This window comes from Xiphias gladius, chromosome 6, assembly GCF_016859285.1.
Source record: "Xiphias gladius isolate SHS-SW01 ecotype Sanya breed wild chromosome 6, ASM1685928v1, whole genome shotgun sequence".
Classification (NCBI taxonomy): domain Eukaryota; kingdom Metazoa; phylum Chordata; class Actinopteri; order Istiophoriformes; family Xiphiidae; genus Xiphias; species Xiphias gladius.
The window spans coordinates 10,767,486-10,783,468 of record NC_053405.1 but is presented as its reverse complement, the minus strand read 5'-3'; the positions used below and the strand labels follow the sequence as shown (position 1 = coordinate 10,783,468).

The 15,983-nt window shown below is 39.8% G+C and overlaps 2 protein-coding genes across 10 annotated transcripts in view; one reads left to right on the top strand and one right to left on the bottom strand.

Moving 5' to 3' along the window:
* Positions 1 to 1,104: 1,104 nt before the first annotated feature.
* On the top strand, positions 1,105 to 5,600 carry LOC120790989 (gamma-interferon-inducible lysosomal thiol reductase-like). Its single transcript, XM_040129050.1, has 7 exons — positions 1,105 to 1,387; positions 2,956 to 3,144; positions 3,302 to 3,373; positions 3,460 to 3,549; positions 4,010 to 4,162; positions 4,664 to 4,732; positions 5,230 to 5,600. The coding sequence occupies exons 1-7, from the start codon at positions 1,247 to 1,249 to the stop codon at positions 5,287 to 5,289; spliced, it is 774 nt and encodes a 257-aa protein (XP_039984984.1). The 5' UTR covers positions 1,105 to 1,246; the 3' UTR covers positions 5,290 to 5,600.
* A 1,017-nt stretch (positions 5,601 to 6,617) lies between these two features.
* The window catches only part of LOC120791056 (cAMP-specific 3',5'-cyclic phosphodiesterase 4D-like), a 94,907-nt gene continuing 85,541 nt past the window's right edge, over positions 6,618 to 15,983 (bottom strand). For all 9 annotated transcript variants that reach the window (XM_040129185.1, XM_040129186.1, XM_040129188.1 and 6 more), the window contains 8 exons: positions 15,440 to 15,612; positions 15,244 to 15,342; positions 14,540 to 14,704; positions 14,212 to 14,311; positions 13,604 to 13,758; positions 12,689 to 12,811; positions 11,414 to 11,596; positions 6,618 to 11,015 (listed from right to left, as the gene is read on the bottom strand). In XM_040129185.1, coding sequence (XP_039985119.1) covers positions 10,431 to 11,015; positions 11,414 to 11,596; positions 12,689 to 12,811; positions 13,604 to 13,758; positions 14,212 to 14,311; positions 14,540 to 14,704; positions 15,244 to 15,342; positions 15,440 to 15,612 — 1,583 coding nt within the window. In that variant the 3' untranslated portion in view covers positions 6,618 to 10,430. The remainder of the gene's footprint in view (positions 11,016 to 11,413; positions 11,597 to 12,688; positions 12,812 to 13,603; positions 13,759 to 14,211; positions 14,312 to 14,539; positions 14,705 to 15,243; positions 15,343 to 15,439; positions 15,613 to 15,983) is intronic.

Here is a 15,983-nt window from a genome sequence, read left to right as displayed (position 1 = left end):
TAGCCAGGTCCGTGTCCTTCTCGCCTGCTCCGGTCCCCACTCGCTCTCATTTAGCGTTGGTCGTCCGCCAGCAGCCTAGCGTCGTTGCAGGGACAGTGGGTTCTGTTGCGGTGGTAAGGCCGACTTACCTGCCGCCGAGCAAACATTAGCTCCCGTTCCGGCACGCAGCTGACGGCGATCGGGCTTTTTGGGTCATCACCGAAAAAAATAGGTGAACATTCCGGAGACATTTTAATTGCTAGACAGGGTCGGGGGCGTTAGGTTATTTAACGGCTCTTGGGTGGCTTTTCTGAGCGAAACAACCGTTAGACATTCCGCGTCAATAAGGTTCGCATATGGGGTAAATATTGACAACAAGTCAAGCGACAGGGCGGATGAACTTCTCAGAGACAGTTCAAAAGATTTTACATCGATTAGTGTCAGGCGTTTGTTGAACGCCAACTTGAAACGGAGCGCGGGTAAATTCGGTTTAACCCACCTCAAGAATCCGGACTCTAAGATGGCGGACGATTTCTTCCTCCCTCACCAATTAACTGGATAGTTATACTCAAGTTTGTTTGTTTGTTTTTTCCCTCAGACGTTTTTTCGTCACTATTTGTAAAGGACAGACACTCTTCCCTGCGGGTTTGTGTCCATATTCTAGTCTAAATTTGGTTTATACTACAGTGCTTGCTCGTAAAATGTAAGCGCCTCATAATTTTGCCAAAGAAAAAAAACACACTTTTCTTGCTAGCATTAAAAGACTACAGTTCCCATGAGGCGTTGCAATTTCAATTCAACTCTAATTTGAGTCTCTGTTGAGTTTAGGGGTTAAATGTAGATATCAGACCCGTCTTTGCCTTTTTTCTGACTGGGGATATTTAATTTAATAATTACACATGCTTGCAAACACTGATCTTCTCCTGTGGGACCACTACAGGGGAGCTTATCACCATAATATTACTTTACTATTAAAAGTTGATATAGGATTTGCGATTTTTTTTTTTTGTGGTATATCAACATTCATATTTGCTACTTCATTCTCCCAGTTGTGAACAGCCAGATATAATTTATTATTGTTTTTCTCCTGCTCACGGAGCCAGAAGCAGGGGTTTCCGAGGATCCCTGAAGGCAGCAGCAGTCAGTCACACCTGGCGTTGATCAGCGGGTGATGGGACTGATAGAGGCGGCTCTGCGACGGAGCAGCTCCAGTCTCCTCTGTTCTCTCCCTCTCGGTGTTTAGTGGAGTCCTCTCCTGTTGTCAGATATGAAACTGTCAGGACTGCTGGCTGCGTTTTTAATCCTCTGTGCTGGCGGGAGAGTTTTGGGGATATCTCATCCCAAACCTGCCTGCCATTACCCACCATCTCAGTGGTGTCGATCGCTGGAGATCGCGATAGAGTGCCAGGTGAGTCTATGGTACAGGGTAATTGGCATTTATTTTCATCTTATTTATTCTGCTTGAACTTCTCGGGCTGCCCAACAGTGAGTCTTTCAGCTGATAATGCCTAAATGTCAACACTTCTGACGTTACTAGTAATGAAAAACAGAGCTGAAGGGCTTGGCCCAATCACAGTATTTTTGTTGTCGTAAGATAAGTTGGATCATTTATTAAAAAAAAAAAAAAAAAAAAAAAGGGGATAAAAGCAGGGGTTTTTATTTTCCTCTAGATTATCCTAATGGAAGAAATATAGAAATACGAAGCGTTTATATTACTATAAAATGAGAAAATTCGGCCAAATACCTGAAATTTGTCTTTGTTTTCTCTGTTGTGGCCTGCTTTTATATTTCTGCTCCAATTACAGACCTTTTTGAGTTTTATTCTTGTGAGAATTCCCAACAGTTATATCATGCCCTTATCAATATCTGAAATACCAAACTGATTTTTCATGTATGTGAAAATAGGAAAATCTTAAATTAATTGTTCTATCTGTTCTGGGAAGATGAGAAAAATCGTCTTTAAACTGTGTCTCAAAACAAGGAAAATTGGATTTACCGGAGCTCAAACCTTCTCTGGTCTGTGTCTAAATGAGAGTCATGCTTCAGAAAATTGAACACCAGAGGTTCTTCATGTGACTAGCAGTACATCTCTGGGCCAAATAACACAAACAGTTAATGAGTTTAAAGATGACTGAAGGCTGGAAAAAGGGGGAAAAAACCAGGGTTCACGGTTTGTCATACTTTTGAACATTGTGAGCCACAAACTTTTTTTATAATCATGCTTTAATTAGGTGTAATGCTACAACTAAAATGTTATTTTCATCAATCCAATCTTTATTATCACCATCGTCTATTCTACAATGCCATAAAATGCCATAAACAGTCTACAGTAAGTCACCAGTGAAAATGCTCATTGACCAATAGTTTGAAGCCCAAAACTACAATATTACATTTACAATGAAATTAAACAGAAAAGCATGAAAATCCTACAGTTACCAAAGCTGTAAATCTAAATAGTCTTTTCTTTAAATAAAGCATTTGGGATCTGGTCGAATTTATACCAGTGGTGGGATGAATTAAAAAATAAATAAATAAAATAAAATCGTGTCCTCCTCCTCATGCCAAACTTGTACAAATTAATGTTAAATGGTCATAATTTCATAAAATCAAAGCATCAGAAAACACACACATTGTCATTATAACTGGTGAAAGAGCAAAAGCCCAAGGAGATTATTGTTGCAACGTACAGTACGCAAAATTTCCTGTGTCCTAACCTATCAGGAGGACCGCAGTGTTCATGAATTTATATGTCACACATTTGAGAAAACACAAACATTTTCTGCAGGTGTAAAACAGCCATAGAGAAGCTACTCCGTTGGATCAGCTTCTACATTAACAGAGTTGGTTGTACTTAGCTTACACAGCGCTCCTTTCCAAGACTTATTTTTGTCACATTTTTATTTTTGGTAAATGATTAAACATTCAACATTTTAGAGGACTTTTTTTTTTTTTCTTTTCTTTTTTTTTCTTTTGCAGGTTCAGAAGCAGTGTATGGAAGTGAATGCTGCCAGACCAAACCAGGCTGTTCCTCCAGTATCTGTCACTCTGTACTATGAGAGTTTGTGTCCAGCTTGCAGAATCTTCATCTCCCAGCAGCTGTTCCCCACCTGGACGATGCTGCAGGACATCATGACCCTCACTCTGGTGCCCTACGGGAACGCTAAAGTATGCTGATCCTTCTCTTCTGTTAACACATGCGCAGTGGCTTTGAAAGTGGAGGGGACATTTTTATGTCATCTTAGGAAGTCTTACTGACAACAAACTCTTCACTACTGTAAACTATTAGTATCACCTGGAAGTGAGACTTGTATTTCCCTTGTAGGAGTTTCCGTCAGCCAATTCTCCCTTCACCTGTCAGCATGGAGAGCCTGAATGCAGAGGAAACATAATTGAGGTTTGCATGTTTCATCACTTGTACCTCTGTCATGCTCTATTCATTCAAAATCCTGATGACTTTAGATGAACTGATGTACCCCTCAGGCCTGTATCATCCATTTAACGGGACACTCAGCAGCTCACATCGTCTACTGCATGGAGTCAGCTGCAGATGTTCTCAACGCTGCTCGGCCTGTGAGTATCTACAGAAAGAGCTGTAGCTTTCTTTTTTTTTTAACTTGCCAATGTTCTTGCAGTATTTACATAATTTGGGTCATGACTGCTAGTATAACTTCCTACTTGTCCTTTAGGGTTAGATACAAGTGCTATCAGATAATCAGACAAGTTTTAAACAGGTCACCAGTTTAATCACGTCTAAACCAAATAGGGCTGCAACTAACAATGATTTTCATTATCAATTAATCTGCCGATTAGTTTCTCAATTAAATAATTCTACAAAATGTCAAATAGTGAAAAATGGCCATCGTAATGTCAGATGATGTTTGTCCAACTAACAGTCTGAAACCCAGAGATTTATTTGTGGCAATCGCTGCTGTGTTTTAGGGATTTTTGCATTTATTTATTTTATATATCATTTTTTTTAATTAAAAAAACAAAAACATGTTGTGGTGATGCCTCTGTCCTGGTTTCTCAGTGCCTCCAACTCTACGCTCCCTCTGTTTCCTGGTCGAGTGTTGACTCCTGTGTGAAAGGAGATCTGGGATACCAGCTGATGCACGCCAACGCTGTCATGACCAGAGCTCTGAACCCTGCTCACACACATGTCCCCTGGGTCACCTTCAACGGGGTGAGGCACTAGTGGCAGGGTCGGGGGCCTAGACTACTTACACTATGATAGATGGATATAAAGTTTTTTAATTTTAAAGTTAATAGTGATTAAGTTCTGTTTTAGATCTGTTTTTATAATTTGGGTGAGTTAAACCTCAGTGACAAACAGTTTTTCAGTGAGCAAGTTAATAAAAGTAGAGTTGAATAGAAAAGAGAGAATTCAAGGAAAAGTTTGAAAGTACAGGCCTTCATGAAGCTGGAAGGGCATTTAATTATCTTGTTTCTGCCGATTTGGAAATGATGTAGGAAGTGTTAGACTTGAATTCACTCCTTTTGTATTTACTTAGAGTGTGTGTGTGTGTGTGTGTGTGTGTGTTTGTACTGTAGCTGTGTGACAGAAATTGTTTTGGTAAACTGGTTGTCACTCCACATAATATTTCTCTGTAGTCAAGAGTTGCTGATGAAGCTCCGTACATTTGAAATCTAATAGACTAAAAATAATAAAACTGTTGCATTGCAGGAATACACAGAGGAGAATGAGGACAAGGCAATGTCGTCCCTTTTCCGTTTGGTTTGCCAACTTTACAAGGTAAGGACTTGCTTGGTTGCTGGGGTTTTTTTTTTTTTAAATTTTATTTATTTATTTTTATTTATTTAAGATTAAAAAAAAAAACAACTCATTTTGAAGAGTCAGCCTAAGACTTTCAGTTTACACTATTTCTCAGTTTTAATTTTATATATATATATATATATATATATATATATATATATATATATATATATATATATATATATATATATATATATATATATATATATATATATATATATATATATATATATATATATATATATATATATATATAATATAAATAAAATAATTTTTTTTTTTTTTTTTAAATTGTATATATTTATTCACCACTGCTGATCCTGACAATGTACTTTAGTGCTACTGAGTTGAAGTGTGTTTCATCTTGTTGCATCTGCAACACTTCAACCTACACATTTATAAAGTTCTTCTTTTTTACTATATTTGACAATTAATGAGCCATGCTCTGATGTGACTAACTCCTATTGCGTCTACAGGGGGTGAAGCCTCCAGCCTGCACTGGAGCCCCGGTCAGACTGGAGAGAAGCTTCTGCTGAACTCAACAAAATCAGCTTTATAATGGTCTGTGTGCTGCCTGCAGGAAAACAGCAGATCATAATGTACCAAATAACACCATTAAATTCATACTGACAGGTATAGTTTTTGTTCAAGGATGTTTGTTTGTAGTTTAACAATGTAGATATAGGATCATACTGTGGGATTTTGTCTGTTGTACCTTGATGGGACTTTTGGGAAACCATTTGAAAGTGGACTAAATCTTGCATGTAGCTCTTGAGTGACATTATTTCCATTTGAAACACTTTTTTGTTCATTAGGGTGACTGTACAAAACAAAGAAATAACAATTATGATATAAATGTCCATATAATTTATTGGCATTTTCCACTTAAAACACCCTGAACTCCCGAGACTCTTCTGGCTTAAAATGAGAAACAAAAATATATTTATTTTCTAGGACAAAAACATCGGAGTGGCAGATGTATACATACTTGTAAAGTATACTTGATTTTTAGGCTCCAGAACATAAAATCAAACGTCCTATGTTACAGTACTTTGTCTCGACAGAAACATTTTGAAGAATAAATATCTTTATAGAAGTTTGCACGACACAGAGGCTGAGAAAACAAGACCGCATGAACATTAATGGTGGCAGTATCAGCGCAACACAAGAACTGAGCGAGAGCAGGGACTCTGCTGCTCCTCAACACATTTAACACCGTATGGCACTGATGTCTCCCTGTTAAGAGCCACAGTCCTGCATTTAACATGCCGATGAAATGCCTCAGGTCACTGAGCTACACAATCAACATTAAGCTGAATGAAAACTGTTGGTGCATCTGAAAAAGATGTTAAATGTTTCAAATTCACAAACTTCCACATGAGGCAAGTTTCTGTTCATATCAAACGGAAGTGCTTTGAAATTGAGGACTTTCATGGTAAGAGCAAAAAGTGATTAATTTGTCTTTGTGTTGTAAGTGGCTTTTCTGGTCAGCCACGGTGGCTGTAACTGCTTGTGAAAAACTATCCAGTGCTTTAGTTTATGCCATACAAACTGGAAAAGTAAAAACTCATCACTCTGTGTGCTGCTGGAGAGCTAACTGATGCTGTTTACAACAGACTCGGTCACTGCTGTGTTATCGCTGGCACATTGTGGTAAGCTCAGAATTTTGTTTAGATAAAATTGTCCCAAGATTTTTAAATTCAAGTTTACCTTTTTTTTGTTTTTGTTTTGTTTTTACATAAATCCTACAAAGAAACTACTTTATGAAAAAAAAGCAGATGTAAAAAGAATTTTTGTCTTTTTACATTGTTGAACGACTGACTTAATATTTAAAACTGTATGTAATATATTTTCAAAAGTTTAATGGCTAACTTCCTTGTGTTTGAGCTTTTTTTTTTTTTTTTTCTCTCCTTCCATATTTTTAAAAACTGATCCATTATCCACATTTAACCAACTTGGGGAAATGTGTTTTCTCTCTATAAAGACAAACTGTTTAAGCCAAAAAAAATTTCCCCAGCTCCAGTGATTCTGGGTGGACTAAAAGTTTACACTGCACACACAATTAAATATTTAGAGACATTTAATATCTCTGTTTGGTGGTTTAAATAAGAGTCAGCTTAATGTTAAAGTTATGATTACATCATCACAGAACAACTTTTTAGACAGTGTAAAAGTTTAAAGCCCCACTAGGCTGCAATGTATACTACACAATACAATATGCGGGTGTTTCATGTAAAAAAACACAAAAAAACCAAACAGTTTTGCTGTTTTTAGAGCTTTACCATTAGTGCAGGTAAAAAAAACCGTAAGGTTTATTGTCAGGGTGATGCTATAGAAAAGGCCACAAATTGTTCATGACCTTTCATTGCAATTTCCCTAGATTCTGATGTTTCTAACGTGCGAGTATAAACTTTGTCCTGTTGTTGGCGCAAGAGGTGAAGTCTGTAAGTAACCAAAACAAATACTCTGCTGCTGATGAGGCAAAACGCTGCAGCCTCTGAGGTTTACATGGCATTTTTGTAACATGAAGGCATCTATGGTTTTTAGCTAAATAAAGTACGCAATCAGAAAACATGAAAACTAAACACGTTTTACATAGCTGAATTTTCTGATTATCATGATTGCTTTTATAGCAAATATTTATATCGTGAAATGACAGAATAAGGACATGTAAAGGGACCGAACCATGAATTAATTTTCATGCTTTATGACACGATCCTTCATCGGTTGATGACACTTTTTCTAAACTCTGTGGAGCAACTAAGAATTATTGTAGTCAAGCGAAAACCAACTTTTGGGTTTTCTGAGTCTTTAAGACAAATTTTAAGGCCTGGCTATAAGTTTTCTTATTTTTCCAGTTTTCCAGAACTGTCACAGAACCTATGAAACATCTCGAGAGAGAACAGTGAGTCAAATGACATTTTGAGGCTCGGCATGTTAAAAACGGCAAAATGGTCTTTTTAATACCAGGTTACAACCTGTCCTATCACATATAAGGCTGATCAATAAAGCTTACTAGCTAAGTTAATGAAATACTGTTAGACTAGTGTTCTCTACTACTGCCTGACCAGGAAGTGCATCATATCCTGTGTAGTGCTTGTTGACTCCCTGGTCTTTCTACCTCAGTGACGGTGACAAACGCTGCTCTAGACTGAACGTGTACTCGGTACAGAAAGAGTCATGAAACTCCTGAAACTACACACATTCTCAAGTCTCAGCTATCTGATTAGGAAAGGGCTGAACAGACTGTTCCTATGTTGCACAAAATCTATTAAATTGTTTGCTTTAAATACTAATGACATCTATCATTCGTAAAAACTAACACTACAAAGTCAATGACTTCGATACAATCATCAGGTTAAAATCTCTAGTGTAAAAATGTACAGCATCATAGGCTGGCAGGTGTTTGTGTGTTCGACACTTATGGCACACAGTTGTCTCAGCTGAGCACTAACGACCAAATAGGACTGACAACCCGATGAAGCACAATCGGTTTGCTTTGAACCACAGGCGATTCGTTTCTCTCTGTGCTCCTTGTGATATCTACAGCAGTACCTTGTCGGCAGGGCGGGAAAGCAACAACAGGGAGATTTTGGAACTATAAGTTCCTTACTGATTAAGAGGGAAAAAAAAAGTTTAATTAAAGGGTCAGTTTATTGTCTATTTATATTTATATTGTCTAATGTTGCTCTGAGGGGAGTTTTCTAGAGAATGGTGATATCATAGTGATGTCATCAGGGTTATTTTCAGATTGGTTTTGAGATTACAGATTAATAATAGAAACTCTTGCGCACAGAGTTAAAAAAAATAATCTGGGCACTTACCAGGCAGGGAGGGATAATTTTAGAAAAAAATCTGTCTCTGATCAGTCCCCGAACTTTATCAAAGTGCAATACTTAATTGCTGGATTACTCCCTTAACAGACCAGCCTTTACATGTGGCTGAGGTTTGACATTTGAAATGTCAGAGGGAAAATGTTAATTTAAATAATTCTTTTAGCTTTAATAATATGGTATTCACAACAAATTCACACAGACTGCTGCTAAAGGCCTCTGAGTTCCAGTCTGTAGATTGGATGTAGATTAAAAAATGTTGCCTACATAATATTCCTTTGTAACAAATCACAACAGGGCCAAATCAAGCAAGAGCCTTTTAAAAATCAAGACTCTGAAAAAGATTTTGTAAATTTAGAGAGGCTACCGTCATCTCAGGATGCAGAACTACAGGAGGAACAGGGTTTTCAGTTAAATGGTGCAGTTAGATATTTGCCTCAGAGAGGAAGGTGCAGCTCTGGTGGATTAGTTTTACCGTTGAATGAGCTGATCACACCTGTTTTTGGAAATGAATGGACGCTCCGATGCAAAATGGTGCAGTCTTAGGGAACCTGAACCTCTGTATCTGAAGCTTCTCAAAACACAGTTAGTATTACAATTCCAATGTTAGCTGACCACCAGAGGGTTGTGAGTTTTGGTGTTGGCTAAGACGGCCAAAACCCCTGTTGAGATGTTGGTTTAGTTACTTTCATGCCCTGCCTTCTGGTACCTGGAATCAGATATCCTGTACTGTGTTTGTGTGATCAGTAGGCCTACAGTGGGTGAAGCCCTTTGTGTGACTGAGCAGAAGAGCTGAACAGCAGAGACGGTAAAGTGCTACTGCGGACCGGAGGCACCCTGATTAAAAAAATGCTTTTTAAGCACATAAACACAGAGGAGACCAGCAATTGTACAACAAACAGCTGTTGGAAAATCAAAACCTAAAACAATGATACCATTAAAATCATCTCAGGTATAAAAACAGAGCTTAAACAAATAATACAGGTGGTGTCTTATGTATTTTCAACAGGTGAGACTGGGGTACAGTCCGCTTCAGTGTTCAACGTCTGTGGTGCTACAAGCTGGTTTAAATATTTAATATTTGATTCCTTCAGTTGCCAAATTTTCTATTAAAGGGTTTTAATTCAATGTTGAGACACCGGATTAAACAAAACCTCTGATTTCGAGGTGAATCAAAAAGAAAGGACAGTTTGGGGCGGGGGGTCAGGTTAGGGGTACCCACTACATTCGTGCTACATTAGATTTTTAGTTTCTCTTCATACCCTGAGGTTTAGGTCCATCGATTTTTCTCACTGCTCGCCTACATCCTGTATTTGGTAAAATGATCCATCCCTTACATCACAAACATCGAAATCATACTCACTTATTCCAAACTGAGTCAATAATTTCATATCTTAAAGTAAAACTATGGTGCAAAATCATTTCCGAGACCCTGTCGAACCACCGCAATCCTCATTTGCTTTCTTGTCCGAATGTCACAGTTATTTTGGAGGAAGACATTTCCTTTATCTTATGTATTCATTAGAGTATCTTGCCTTGGCTCCAATCTTCTTCCCAGTTAAACTGCAGCAGTCTTTGCCTGGGACAATCTGAACTGAAGCTACAACAAAGCAGGACGGGACACAAAGGCCTATCAGGCAACCAAAGAGAGGCTAAAACGATTCTTCTTTGCTGAAAAATAAAATAAAACACAGCGGGAACATCTCTCTGTTCTCCAGAGAGGGTGTCTCCAGTGTAAAGGGACTGTGGTGATTTTACAGACTTTATTAGTAAAGGCCTGCCCTTCCTCCGTCTCCCTACACCCAGTGCTCGTGTGTCTTGGGCGGGGCAGGTTGTGCTGGTTGTTACGTGCCCATACGCAGGCAGGCCACCCCGTCGCCCTCCTGGCTCAGTTCTCTGTCCCTGTCGGTGCATTCCCGTCCCGGGGAGGCCAGCGTCCTGTGCGGCTGGGGGCTCCGCACCGACATGGCAGCCAGACTCAGGGTCCGAGATGGGTGAGGCGAGGGGGGGCGGTACCTGCCGCTGCTGCGGGGGTCTGGAGAAAGAGAAGGGGAGGAGGAGTCCCGGTGCCGCTCCCCGCCTGATTGGGACTCATCCTCTAAGGGGCTCTCCAGATCAGACTCCACCTCCTCCTCATCCTCCTCCTCCTCCTCCAGAGTGAGTTCAAACTGGAACTTGTCCCCTCCACCTCCTCCTCCCCCTCCTCCTCCTCCTGAAGGGACAGATCCTCCTGCTCCCACAGCTCCTCCTCCTGGCCCAACCTCGGCATGGTGCTCCTCGGGGCTGGAGGGTGACGGGCTGCGGGGGATCATGCTCTGGTACCACTCCCTGTTGTCCTCCAGAGTGTCCAGGATGTCCTGGGCATCAGGGTGCACCAAGTCTGCCCAGGTCTCCCACAGAGGGTGAACAATGTAGTCGATGAACCCCACCTGGTCATAAAAATTAATAATGACACTAATGAACAGACAAATTTGATAGGCATGAAATATAAAAAGATATAGATGCTCTGTTGAAGAAATTCTGAGTTAATTTGACTTGAGTGGGTGTAAATTTCTAGATATAGTATGATTTAATTATCATTTTATCGCTATTCTGCATAAAATATGTCAGTGCAATAAAAACTATGTTTAGACTGCAGCCAGTTTGGTTCTTAAATTCACCCCAGAAACTGACAAACACATGCAAAAAACAAAACAAACAAAAAAACCATCAGGATGTGTAAATGTCACATTGCGATGACCATAAAGAACATTTGATGTGAAATAAACCTACCTATGAAAGTGGGTTTCATCTCATCTGGAAAACTTTTTTACATTCGTTTGCTTACCTGGCTCTTCTCTATGGAGGCGTTGTGTTTGTCACACATGGGACTGATCTCCATGCCCTTGTCCCGCTCTCGGTCTCCCTGGGTGAAGAACTCCACCATGATGCGGTCCGTCCACTGCCGGTACAGCTCCAGCGGTTTGGTTGGGTTGCTCAGGTCGGCACAGTGGACCATGTTCTGCAGAACCTGGAGTAGATGTGCTCAGTAAGAGTCTGCTGGTGATGTTAGGGTCCTTTTAATGACATGCTTAGTACAGGGACTTGTATTCAGATCTTCCTGTCATTGTAACAGTGTGGGTGGGACTGTGAAGTGTTCCTTGGATTTTCTGTTGCTGGTGATAACTTTAAATCACTGCATTTAAACCCCACTGAATAATTTTTACTCATTAATCTATTATTAGAAACTTTATACTTCATTTATTCTGAATTGTTTTTGGACACATTTCACATTTTGCATGTTTACCTCACCTGCTGCCCACTGAATAAAACTCTCAAGGCTGTGGAAGCTTAGCATTTTGAGATAACTGCAAGGGTACAAACTGATCTCTCTCTATTTTATCCGTAATTGGCACCAAATTATATGGTTGTTTCCGAGAAACTTCTCAGGAGATTATTTGAATACGAAGTGGAATTTACGGACCTATAAAATAAAGACTTACCAAAACTAATGTATGGAAACAGTTGACTACAAACAGCTTTTGCATAAGTTGATGCTCTAAACTAAGAGGATAAATAAGGGCTTTTACCCCAATCCTTTTATGATAATAGTTTCATTTAGATGGTATTCACCAGCTAAAGATAATTTACTTTAACCCTGTCACCATTCTGCCAGTACCACAACACCACCCACTAGCGGGATACTTCAGCTCTGTGCAGATGATGCAATGACCGCTATGTGTCCAGCAGGCAGCAGCACTATCACACAGACTTTCCGGTCGAACGTGCAAACAACTGTTCAGTTTGGTGTGTATGATGGAACAGGTCAGTGTGGAAACATGCTGCTGTCGGCGTCTGAGAACTACTGCTTTTGATCAGTGCTTACTTTAAGCTATAAGGCTTTAAACTAAAGCAGATTAAAATTCCAGTTTTTGATGCAGACTGAATGTAGAATTTTTAATTATACAATGATGTAAAGTCTCTGTTCATCATACTGCCTACAATACATTATCCATTCATATATGTGCAGTCATAATGTGCTGATAAATTACTGAATGTGAATAATAACTGCATACTATTAATGTTTATTCGTGTTTTCATTGTCAGCAGGGGGAGCTCTCACCTGTATGCGGTCAGAATAGTTGTCGAGCAGCAGGACTCCCAGACTCGTCACCTTCTTGGTTTCCACCATTGTCTTCATGTCTGCCAAGAAGTTCATGTGTTTGGACATATCTGTGGCCAGCACCTGAACAGGACGACAATCACACAAAACACGTCTTCAGTCTCCCATTTCGAAGAGAAGAGGTGTGTTCATGCTTCCCATGTGACCTGAACATGGCTGTCTGTGCAGTGTGGAGTTCTTTTTTCCTGTATTTCTACAGACAACTGTGGCTTATTGGCTCTGTGGGCTGTTAATGCTTTTAGATAAGAATGCAAGAAGTTTCTTTGAAATTGTGTGGGATGAGGGACAGTTTGGATATTTGTCTTTGCATGTCTGTACATTTATCTAACATTTGAAAGTGGTTGTGTTACTAAATCTGGTTCTGACAAACCAAAGATACACTGTTGTATTGTCTCTCAGCTGCACTGCGGTACTCTACAGAGCTATACCCGTACTGGACGTATTCAGTCTGATTCTGCAAAGTACGGCACAGGATCACTGTCATCAGGTTTGCCATTTTAACTCTTAGGATATAGATTAAAACTCAGATGTGAAATTTGAGCATCTGTGGAACCACAACAACCACTGTCAACATCACTGACGTGGGATTATACAGTTTCTTTCTTTTCAGATCATAAAATTAAAACACGTCACACACAAGATACAACAGCAACAATTAAATCATGGAATTAGGATTGTTCTGCATCTTCTTGCCAGTTTTCTCATGCAACAACTGCATGATGATGATTTGCCAGTAGCCTTTTAAAAAGTAGCCTGTTTCCAGATACATAAAGCTGCTGCATTAGCATCCTTGTACTGTACACAATCTTTACTGAATGAAATCAATATGTCGTGTAATAACTGCAGCAGTCTCACCATGTCGATCACCATCTTGCGGAGGGACTCTCTCAGTTTCTTGCTGAGGTTTTGGAAGATGTCACAGTTGTCTTCTTGGAGCAGCTTGAAGCCCACAGCGAGGTGGTGGTTCTCCAGCACCGAGGCATCGTTGTACATCAGCGCCAACTCCGAACCTGTAGAGATGTGGGTTGAAACGTGTAACAGGATGCCTCAAACATACTTCCAGTTAATGGAGCATTCTGAATCAGTGCTCATGGTATCCCCTGTCTAAATTAGATCCTTTCCTCTACTGTGCAAAACCAGACCCATTACGAGTACAGCACAATCCCCTGCCAACATTGAACGCTTCTGCTTCAAACTGTTATGTATTTTAAAGGGTCTGATGCTTTTACAAAATGTTTTAGTGTTCTAAAGCGTTTAAGAAACTTTTACAGTGTTGAAATATTTTTGTGTATTAAACTATCTCAAAACTTTTTCTGACATAATCAAAGGGTTATCATATTAGCTTCAAATTTATTTTAAAATATTGAAAATTCTGCTTTAATCCTAAAATAAATTTGTCAGGTGTTTCCAATTTTTTTTAACGTGACTAGGCCTGTTGTGGACAGAGACAGAGAAGAACCTACTGGTGTTTATTAGGAACTGGTTGGTGACTCCTGGGTGGTCGACGTCATGGATGGCACTAGCAAACAGGGCAGCCATGATCTCCAGGTCTGTGAACACTGCCTGGGTTGGACAAGGGAGAGACAACACATTCATTCAGAACAATGCACTGATATTATATCGGTACCTTTACTTATTTTGAACAAGAAATAAGAAAATGTCAACTAGGAGGTCAAAAGTCAGGGTTCGGAGGTCTGCTGCAGAGCCAGAGCCCTGGAGCTCGTTATGATTAATAACTAGATCCTAAAATCCAAGTAACCAGAAGCTACAACAACAGCTTTCTCAGCTCACCTCTAAAGCGGGGGTGGACAGGAGGACGTGGGTGGACTGCACCACATCAGCTGCATGGATGTTGTTGTGATAAGCTACGTCAGCATGGTAGTGGTCCTCCAAGGTCATCATGAAGGTGATGAAGGTGTCAACTGGGATCTTAAAGGTTTTCAAAAGGTCCCTCTCCTGGCAGGGTGAGGAGGAACAGTAAAGAAACAGAGTCACATCAATGTCAAATAACTATTATTAGAAATTATTCTCCTCTACTGTGGCATGGAAGGCGTAAGTTGATTCCACTGACCAAGCAAGTTGCCATTAGTTTGCCTGTAACAGTTTGTTAATTTTGGATACCAGCAGATTTTTTCCAAAATCCAACTCGGTGCGTCACACCTTGAAATGCACTGTAGATGCTGACAAACTTCATAGCCACAGTAACTTCTTTGCAGCATTTATCCCTAAAATTTTTAACTTATGTCCTAAAGGGCGCTGTAAATTCCAGAGGTAATTCTCTGTAGTTTTTTTTACTATGAGCGACCATTGTTTTCATGCCGGATATAGTGGCTTAATTATTTATTGATGTTAAAATGAAACTAGCACCTTTCAAATTAACTTAATTGTTTCACTTGTGAAAAACTTAATTTACAACTTTTAGAATGTATCACATTTTCATCCCCGTTCTCCTCTTTGGTGAAGTGAGCAGACATCTAGCTGAGGGATCATCCTACCTGGAAGACGGAGTACATGACCACCGTCAGAGGGCGGTTTCCAGAAAATTCTGCAATCTTGAAAATATCCAGACCCCAACGATTAATGTCTTCGATCTCCTGTAGAAGTCGAACAGGACATCTATGAGACATAGTTTTTTGTGTGTATGTTTCTGTCTGTGTGTGAGTGTGTGTGTGTGTGTGTGTGTGAGCCCACCTTGGCCAGCAAACTCTCGTGCGGCGTGCTGACTCCGAAACGAGGGATGCAGGTGGGTGCTAAGCTGGGGCTCTGCGTTGCCTTTTTCACACCGCTGATCTGTGACATCGGCCTCTTCTTCTTCTCCTTCTCCTTAGAATGCGGAGACAGGATCTCCACGTCATGTTGTTTCTCTGCAATGTGAACACCCAGATATAGACACATACTGTTAAGCCCACATTTATATGTGGTTCATTATGCCAGTAGTTGTATATTACTGACGAGGAACACTGATCAAAACCTTAACCAATGGGCGATGAAAGAAAGAGTGCTTCATGTAATTTTAAGAAAAAGACAGACTCACAGGAGTCCTGTTACTCTTACACGAATGAAAACAAATCCAAAGTTCCTATAGAGATGTTACTTCAATATCTGAGCATCACTTAAATTGACCAAAATTTTACTTTGTTTAGGAAACATGCCCGTTTCCATTTGCACTTGTTGTGGATCTGACTGTTGCTTATAAACACCGGGGCTTTTAGCAACCAATGTTTTGCACAAATTA